At 59.0% G+C, this 9,057-nt stretch overlaps 3 protein-coding genes across 7 annotated transcripts in view; all 3 read right to left on the bottom strand.

Moving 5' to 3' along the window:
• Positions 1-9,057, bottom strand: part of LOC109320799 (AP-2 complex subunit alpha-2) — a 621,923-nt gene that overhangs the window by 460,987 nt on the left and 151,879 nt on the right. The window lies entirely within an intron of this gene.
• LIN7B (lin-7 homolog B, crumbs cell polarity complex component) lies at positions 1,915-6,729 on the bottom strand. Its single transcript, XM_019551102.1, has 6 exons — positions 6,571-6,729; positions 5,603-5,721; positions 5,006-5,077; positions 4,469-4,678; positions 3,798-3,961; positions 1,915-2,949 (listed from the first exon to the last, which is right to left on the bottom strand). The coding sequence occupies exons 1-6, from the start codon at positions 6,608-6,610 to the stop codon at positions 2,928-2,930; spliced, it is 627 nt and encodes a 208-aa protein (XP_019406647.1). The 5' UTR covers positions 6,611-6,729; the 3' UTR covers positions 1,915-2,927.
• SNRNP70 (small nuclear ribonucleoprotein U1 subunit 70) overlaps positions 8,870-9,057 on the bottom strand; it is a 10,420-nt gene continuing 10,232 nt past the window's right edge. The window contains exon 10 of the mRNA XM_019551085.1: positions 8,870-9,010. Coding sequence (XP_019406630.1) covers positions 8,974-9,010 — 37 coding nt within the window. The 3' untranslated portion in view covers positions 8,870-8,973. The remainder of the gene's footprint in view (positions 9,011-9,057) is intronic.

Here is a 9,057-nt window from a genome sequence, read left to right as displayed (position 1 = left end):
TGCGGGCTGCGGGGCGGGGGATGGGTTGCTTCTGGCCCAGGAGGGCACCAGGGGCTTTACCAGGGCGTGCGGTGCACGAGGAGCCACGGACACGTGCAACTTAGGGAAAGTCCAGGCCAGGGGTATGCACCACATAATGGGCACATGCCACACTGCAGCCAAACACCACACCATGGGCACACTCCAGGCCACAGAAACATGCCACACAACAGAAGCACACCAAGCCGTGCCAGCACAAGAGGTTCACTAGCACATGCAACACAAGGTCACACCAGGCCCCGTGGGGGTCAGCAGCAGCCCATGAAACACCACAACACACTTGCATCCCCACAAGAGAGACAGGCACCTTTGTGCCACCCTGGAGAGCTCTGCACCCCACTGGCCCCTGTCCACAAGTGCACTGCTGGATCACACAGATCAGCAGGAGCAGCCTGGGAAGATGGTGGATCAGCAGCCCTGGTACAGAGAAACGCACCAGCCTGCACACGCCAAATGCACAACACTCCATGGTGCAATGCACAAGAGTCTGAGGCACGTGTGTATCAGACAGAACGTGCCATGACATGACCCACAACAGCCTGAGATGCTTGACACCCATAACACTCCAAGCTGTGATCCACAAGTGCCCATGTATGTTGCAGAATGTGCCAAAGTGTAATGCCCCAGAGCCCAAGTCAGACATATGACAAGCAGAATACACCGCAGTTTGACCCACAGGAGCCCAAGACATGTGCGACATGCAGAACACAGTGGAGCAACCCACAGAACCCAAGACACATGTGCAACATGCAGAACATGCAATGCACAAGAACCCAACATATGTGCGACAAATAGAACACAACACAGTGAAACCCATGAAAGCTGGAGGCCTCCACACACAAGACTTCCTCCACCCCACCACACAGGGCACACATGTACCTGGAAAGGCTTACGGGGCAGGGAGGGCAGAAGCAACAGCAGTAGGAGGCACAAGCATGACACTGGGTCCAGAGCACATGCTTTCACATGGTGTCAGACCTTCACATGCAGCCTCGTGTCATGGGCAGACTCTACTGACAGTGAGGAGATCCTGTGGCTCCAGCTGTTTAAACAGTCCTTTACAGTCTGCACTGAGCCCTGGTCTGATCCCCACCTTAGAGGCCAGGGTCCCTTTGCCCCGCAACATCCACCCCGCCTCCAGGCAAGGCCAAGAACCAGACCTGAAACCTATAAGCCAGGGGACGAGATGGGTGAGGAGGGGTGCCCCCCCAAGAAGGGGCGGAGACACCTGACCAAGGCCCCTAGCCATTCACTAGCATATGCAACACAAGGAAACACACCACCAGCTCTGCAGTGCAGGGTGGCAGTGGCCCATGAACTCCCACTGTGCACCTCTACTCACCTCAGCTGCCTTTGTTGCATTCAAATGTCCATTTGCCACCCTCCTCCTCAAACTAGTGTTGCATGAATGCACACAAGGATGCCCAGGTGCTCGTCAGGCCATTGTCATGAGGCTTGGGGGAAAGCAGGGAAGGGAGTTGGCTTTTGGATGGAGCTAGCAGAGGCAAAAAATATTCCTCTCCTCCAGCCAGCTGGTGCCCCCATTTCCTGGGCATGGTGCCCACTCAGAGAGGCAAAATACTGCCCGATCCCTGCAACTCCCCTCCCAGGCAGCCAGTGCCCCTGGCTGTCCCATACCTGTTCCCATAGGATCTATTCATGCTCAGCACCTGGAAGTCCCTCCCCAGGGGACATGCACAGAGGTCCACAAGGCTGATGGGTGGGGGATCTCAACCTACTCAGCTCCAGGTCCTGGGTGATGCCAGGCTGGGAGGGAGGAAGGGGGACACACTCCACTCTCAGCCCAGCCTGCTAGAGGGGCATTGCAGGCTGGCCAGGCCACATGGGAGATGCTGGCAATACAAACGACAGGGATCAGTACGTCACGGACTCGCTCACACCTTTATTCACAGAGACACAGCCCAAGCACAATCTGCAGGACCCAGGTATTGGCTTGCCAGGAGACAGGCTCTGCTCCCCTCCCGGAGTGGGGAGAAAACCCAAGCATCCTGGCTACTGGCCCCACCCCTCCCCCTTCCGCTCCCCCATGGAATTTCAAGCCATCTTTTCCAGGCATCGGAGCTGCTGGACCAGAACAGCCACCTGGGGGGAGCTGTGTTACTGCTGGGGAGTGGGGCAGGGCCCCACTTCCCAGGCCTGGCCTTTTCTCCTACAATCAAGATGGGGGAAGGGCTGAGCAGGGCCTGCTGCACCCTTGTGGGAAGCTCATAGATGCCTGGGTCCCCTGCTCCAGAAGGGGCAACAGGGGGTTGAGGGGGCAGGGTAACAGAAATGGTCTGAGGGGCACCAGCTGGGCTGGGGGAAAAAAAAGAGCTGTGGGTTGGGAGTGAGGGGCACCGGCAGGGCTGGGGAGCAAGGTGGGGGCAGCAAGTCAGGAGTGAGGGGCATGACAAGTGGTAGGGAGCACTGCAGCTCTCACCACCCAGTGGCCATTCACTACACTGCACTCACCTTCAAAGTGGAGGAGGCGGTAAGGGTACCCTCTTGCCTGGCACAGAGGTGCAGCCACCTCTGGGGAGGGGCACGAGTGTGTGTGCATGTGGTGTAGACATGTATGTGTGTGTGCTCGGGGGGTGTTCCTGTTGCCTCTGGTTCTCACAGACGTGCAAGGCAGCTGCACGGATTCACACTCGCTCTGACTCACGTATGGGGAAGGGCTTTAAATAGAGAGGAAATAAATACTGTACAGAGAGGAGCTGGAGCAGGAGATACAGCCATTCTGAGAACTGGGGGTGGGGGAGGATAGCTAGGTTGGGGAAAGTGGGGGAAGAAGCCCCTGCCCCCCAAGGTGGGGGTCAGCCAGCCACTTAGAGAACTTGGGGGGGGGTCTTCGGCACCCTCCTGCCAAGACACCAGGGGATGAGACGTTATCCTCGTGACTCCAGTGACCTGGGGAGACAGAGGTGGGGGTTAATCATGCTGGGGATGGGGGGAGGGGTCCCCAGGGTAAAGAGGGACCTAACCCCTGCTAAGCTATGAAAGGGGTGTCAGGGGCCTGGAGGGGCATGGAAAGACCAAAGGGTGGTACCCTTAGCAGGTTGTGGGGTAGGCTGCAGGGTCATGGGCTTGGTACTCCTCAGCCAGGGGCTTTGGGCAGTTCCCAAGGGGTCTGGGGGGTCTTTATGAGTAGCTGACAGGTTGGGGGGGGCAGGGATTCCCTATAAGTAACTGGAACAGGCACAATTGGTGGGGACTGTGTGGAGCCCTGAGGTGGAGAGATAAGTTGGCAACTTGGGGGGGAGCTGTGGGATTTCAGGGGGGTCCTTTGAAGTTGCTGCCATGGCTGGAGGGGAGCATTGAGTTGGTGGGGGGATTTCAGGGGTCTCTGAGAAGGTACTGCTGCCAAGGGCTCTCAGCAAGAACAGGGGTTCAGGGTCTGAGGCAGCGCTTACAGGTGACTGGCTGAGGCTGGATGGTTTGGGGGTCCCTTATGGGGAAGCTGCTGTGCTGCGTGGAGCCTGGGAGGGGTGGGCAGGGTGTGGAAGCCCCAGGGAGTCCCGTATGAGTACCTGCTGTTAGGGGGACTACTTATGAGAAGCTGTTGTGCTGGGGGGTCTGGGGATTGCCATACAAGTACCTGCTGTGCTGGGGGTGGGGAGCAGGGCTAACTAGGAATACCAAGGAGGTTTCTTACAAATAGCTGGGGGGTCCCTTACAAGTGGCTGACTTGCTGGGGAGGGTGGGAGGCTCCCTTATGAGTAGCTGGGAGGAGTAGAGAGGGCCAGGGGGTCCCTTACGAGTAGCTGGCATGCTGCTGGCGGCGCCGGGCCGTACGCATCTTCTCAAAGCGGGCCTCCATCTCCTCCAGCACCTTGGGCGTGTAGCGCACAACCAGCTTCACCGTGCCCTGTGCTGCCTTCAGCAGCTCCACCGCCTTCTCATGCTGTTCCCCCTCCACACTCTGTTGGTGGCACAACCATGCCAGTCCCCATCATTGCATGCACGGCCCCCATTGCACCCCCTCCCACTGCAACACCACCCTTCTCCCAGGGCTGTGCTTGCCTTCCCCTGGCCCCTCCAGAGGCCCCTTCCGGGGCTCTCCCCCATGTCACTCTCTCTCTCTCCTGTTCCCCTGCTCCCCCACAACCCCAGCTCCTCCAGTCCTAGTCCCAACCCCAGTCTCCCCCCAACTCCAACTCCCTCCATCCCAGGTATAGTCCCTTCCCCCACAACTCCCTCAGTCCCAGTCCTTCCCAGCTCCCTCAGTTCCAGTCATCACCCTCTGCCCCAACTCCCGCAGCTCCAGTGTCCCCTTTTCCAGGCCCCCCACTCCCAGCCCTAGTGCCATTCCCCTCCCCCAACTCCCTCAGTTCCAATCCTTTCCCCCCATCCCCACACCCACTTCAGTCCCAGCTATCCCCTTTCCCAGTTCCCTCAGTCCTCCCAGTCCCAGTCCTCGCTGCCTCACCACGCCATTGACAGAAAGGAGCTGGTCCCCACGCTTGAGCCCGCCATGCCGGTCGGCCACACCAGCGGGGATGATGCGGGAGATGTAGATGGGAGAGTTCTGTTCCTTGCCTCCCATGATGTTGAAGCCGAGCCCCTCATCTGTCTTGGGCAGCTCCACCACCCGTGGGTGCGCGTGCCCCTCACTAGCTGCAAAGGCTGCCACTGTCGCCTGAGGACAGACACGCAGACTGACAGGACGGCAGCCCTGGGTGTCTGCCCCCTTCCTAAGCCACCTGCCCTCTGGCTGAGGGTTGGGCCTGGGGTCTCATGAGCATAGTGCCCTGGCCATGACCTGGGACTGGGAAAGCTGGGAGGAAGGGGGTATTGGGATGTGGGGGGCAGGGACAGACGCTGGGACTGAGTCATGGCTGTTGGGTGGAGGCCTGGGGGGACAGGACCAAGGGGCCACCATGACTCTCTGTCCTATGGCCACTGGGTGGGCCCTGATCCTGGTTGTGAGGGAGCTGTTGGGGAAGGGGTTCCTGGGGAGACATACCTTGGCTGTGGCATGGGCCCGGATCTCAGCGCTGCCTGCGATGTCCAGTGTGTCGTACAGCTGTTCGTAAACCTGCCGGAGAAGATATCAGGGATGAACCCAGGAGTCTGGGGAAGGACCGGGGTGCTGGGGTTCCAGTTTGGAAAGGGGGGGGGGGAAGAGTCAGATTACAGGGGCCCAAAGGGGTTAGGAGCAAGGGTGAGGGGATGGGGACAAGGGAAATGGGGGCACTGGGGTGGGCTGGGGTCTCCCTACAGCAACTGGGGGTGGAACGGGTGCTGAGCAAGAAATTGTGGGGGGGAGAACAGATCCAGGGACACCAGAGTCAAAGTCTCTGGGGAGTCAGGGTGGCTGGGGGGTCCCAGGAGGGCTGTGGAAGTGTGGGGGGGGGCAGGTGGGGGTCCCAGGGAGATGCAGACCTCCCAGGGGAAGGTATGAAGGTCACAGGTGGGCTGAGGGGTACCTGGGGCTACAGCTGCTCTAGGAGGGGGGACAGGAAGCAGGATAGAGGCATATATGGCTGTGCTGGGTGGTCAACAAGGGGCAGGAGATACTGTAGCGGGGCTGGGGTAGTAGTGGGGGGTCCCTGGGCCTCACCTCCCGGATGGCTGAGCAGAACTTGCTTTGCAGCACCCTCTGCAGCGCCTGCAGCTTCTGGGGGGGCAACTCCCCACTGCGCTGCAGCCGCTCCAGCAGCTCCACAGCCCGCGCCACATCTGCCCCCAAGGCCAGATAGGATGGGAAAGAGTCAGCTAGGAGTGGGAAGGGTGGCAGGGAGACCACCCCCAACTCCCACCACTGACCCCCAGCATTGCATATGGCCTCAACCCCACCACTAACTTTTGCCCCCCCCCGGCACCTCCCCACGCAACCTCTACTGCATGGAGGACAGCCAAGACCCCCCACAGGCTTTCCCATCTCTTCCCCCAACCCCTAGGGCTCAGGCCATGTCCCTACGCACGTTCTCCCACACCAAACTCACAAACGACTCCCCCCTACACATGCACCCCCACAGGCTTCAGTAGCCTCCTACCATGGCTGCCCTGCTCAGGTCCCTCCCTCAAGACCAACTGAACCCTCACCCCCTCCTACGCAGGGGAGCTCAGCTTACCCCCCCACCAACACTTACACACCTGCCTGCCTCTTTTCTGGGGGCAGGCACCACATGACACCCTCCCTGGGGGGCTCAACTCAGCTCCCCCTATAAACCCCTGCATTTCCCATGGACCCTGCACCCCCCCTGGTGGGAGGGGGCCTCCCTCTCCTGCATGAGCTCATCCTGCGGCCCCCTCTGTGCATTCCCTTTCTCCCCCTGTGCACACCCCTTACACACGAGTCCCCCAGGGCAACCCCATGCACCTCCCCTTGCACAGGAGCCCCCGGGCACCCTCATGCACCACTCCTTGCACGCATGCCCCCGTACACTTCCACATATCACCCCTTGCACGCTGCCCCCTCCTTCCACGTATGTCCTTCTTTAGCAGCCTGGCCCCCCGTGTGCGCCCCCTTGCACCCCTATGCCACCCCTTGCATGTGTCCCGCTCGGCACACCCCATTTCCCCTACCCCGCTCCAGCCCCAGCGGTTCGCTGCTCAGCGAGGCCATCTTCTTGCGCCAGCCCCGCCCTGCGATGCACCGGCCCTGCGGGGGGGGGAAGGGGGGCGGGGGCCACCGGCTCGCACGTGGGCTAGCGCGGGGCTGCGCGGCCAAACGATGGGCCCTTGTGCGCATGCTCAACCCCGGTGCCGCACCCAGTACGCATGCGCACGCGTGGTCCGGGCGCTGAGGGCAGAGGGACCTGCCCGGCCACGCCCCCTGCGAGTGTGGGCGTCACGGTACCCCGCGCGGTTCCACGCGCGTGTAAACACAGACATTAGCAGGCCTGCAAAGCCTGCCTGCATGCCCCTTTTGCATGTGCACACCTGCTTGCATGCCAGCCAGGGTCTGCACCCAGGGGCCCCTCTGCACATGGGTGCCATACTCATACCTGCTTGGTCATGGGGTGGATGCAGGCGTGTCCTACCGGGAAGCCATGTGCTGATGTGTGCCTGGTGAGGGAATCTACTGGCACGTGCAAACCTTATGCCTCCCCACACATCCCTGTGGAGAACAACTAGCAATGTCGCCTCTGCCTGGTACCCATTTGGCCCCCACCCCAGTAGACCTGGCTGTGCTCTCTCTGTACCCCCACTCCAGACTGTTCGGGATCCAGCTCTTAAGGCAGGGGTGGGCAAAACGCAGCCCGCAGGTCAAATGTGGCCCCCCCAGGCCAGTCTATGCAGTTCACGGGGCCCCTAAAAAAATTAGAAAATTAATAATTATCTGCCTCTGGTTGCCTGTCATGTGGCCCTTGATGTCTTGCCAAAATTAAACAAGCAGCCCCCCACCCCACCTGAAATAACTGTCCACCCCTGTCTTAAAGGGATTTGGGGGGGGCCACAAAACATTAAGGGGGGGAGATGGCACAAGAATGTTGACCAGTACAACCCCGTTGCCACCCCCTCCCCCCCCAAAATGTACAGGCTGTTTCCTATTTTTGCCCAGAAGCAGGGAAATGCCCAATCCCTTCATATATCCCCCTCCCTTCCATGCCAGCCAGGGACAACGCACCAGCCCCCACAACTTCCTAGCCTAGCACCTGTACATGGGGCAGAGGGCATTGAATGATTCCCACCCTGGTTTCAGAGGTCGAGGTACCCACATGCTGTGTCCAAGGCCAGACACAGGTATAGGCAAACCAAGCTGTTGCCTGAGGTCCAAACAGAAAGTGGGCCTGAAAATGTTAATTTATGAATAATAATAATGATGATGATACTATCATCTCTGGCGAAAGGGGGACCCAATACTAAAAGTTACCTTGGGGCCACCAGGAGTCTAGGTATGGTACTGGCTGTGTCTGTGCAGCAGGACTGGAGATCAGGGCACTGGCACAGACAGAAACTACAGAAGTGCTGGCCAGGGGTGTGGGTTTCAGTGGGGAAAAGAGGTGCTAGTAGTGGGTACATCTGGATGGGAGAGGAAGGAGCCCTCGTGGTTGCAGGCCTCCCACAGCCAGTAGCCTCGTGTCGTCCCCACCCCGCACTGGAGAGGATCAGTGTACTCATAAGGGCAGCACCTGCCACAACAGGGAAGCAACAGGACAAACCTCACAGAAGAGGAATGCAGTGGGGACCACAGGGCCTGATACGGGGACTGAACAGATGGGGTGTACTGTGCCTGTAGCACAAGGGAGCATTGCAGGTCATGCTGCTGGGGAAGCATTGCAGGTCGTGGGTTCTTCACCTGTGGGCGGTGCTTGTGGGTCAGATCCAGATGCAGAGGTTAACATAGATGTTGCTTGCCCTTCCCCCCACCCCTCTAATCCGCTGCCACGGTGCTCCATGCCTGATGTCGGAAGTAGGTACCACTCACAGGATGCAGATGCCAGCAAATACATTTGACGCCCCTATTCTACAACACTTCTTGCATCAAACTGGGGGACATGGCCTGGGGGTCTCTACTGCACATGAGGGGATCCCAGAAGCAGCTAAGAAGAGATTCTACAAAGCGCCCCCCAGCCTGGTCTGCACTCCTTGGTTTCCCAAGCTGGGGCAGGGGGCAGAGAATAGAATTCACTGTTTCAGTGGCAAAAGGGGGGCTGGAGGTGAAATTCACGAGCATGATGGGGCATGATAGTTAGGTAGATGAGGCCTAACAGCCTCAGCCTAGTCAACAAAGTGGGGGTGGTTGGTGGTGGTGGAGTGGGATTGTTAATGGTTCTAGTGATTGCTAAGCAACACAGTCACCACTTCCTACCCCAATCCCCATGTTTTGTGTGGTGAAACTGCCCCCCAACCCCTCTTGGACAGCAACGTGACACAGGAGAAACATTAAAACACCTTTATTGTGGTTAAAGAAAAAGCAGGTGCAGGCACCCAAGGGTGTATTACACTGAGGCAAGGGAAGGGACGGGTGGGGAGGGGTACACGCTACAGAACGTGGGGGAGGGGGGACAAACTTACCCACCTAAAAAAAAGAAAAATTAAAAAAAAAAAAAAAAGGATAAAAAAAAA

This window comes from Crocodylus porosus, unplaced genomic scaffold (genome assembly GCF_001723895.1).
Source record: "Crocodylus porosus isolate Cpor-Errol unplaced genomic scaffold, CroPor_comp1, whole genome shotgun sequence".
Classification (NCBI taxonomy): Eukaryota; Metazoa; Chordata; order Crocodylia; family Crocodylidae; genus Crocodylus; species Crocodylus porosus.
This window is presented reverse-complemented; position numbering and strand designations above follow the sequence as displayed.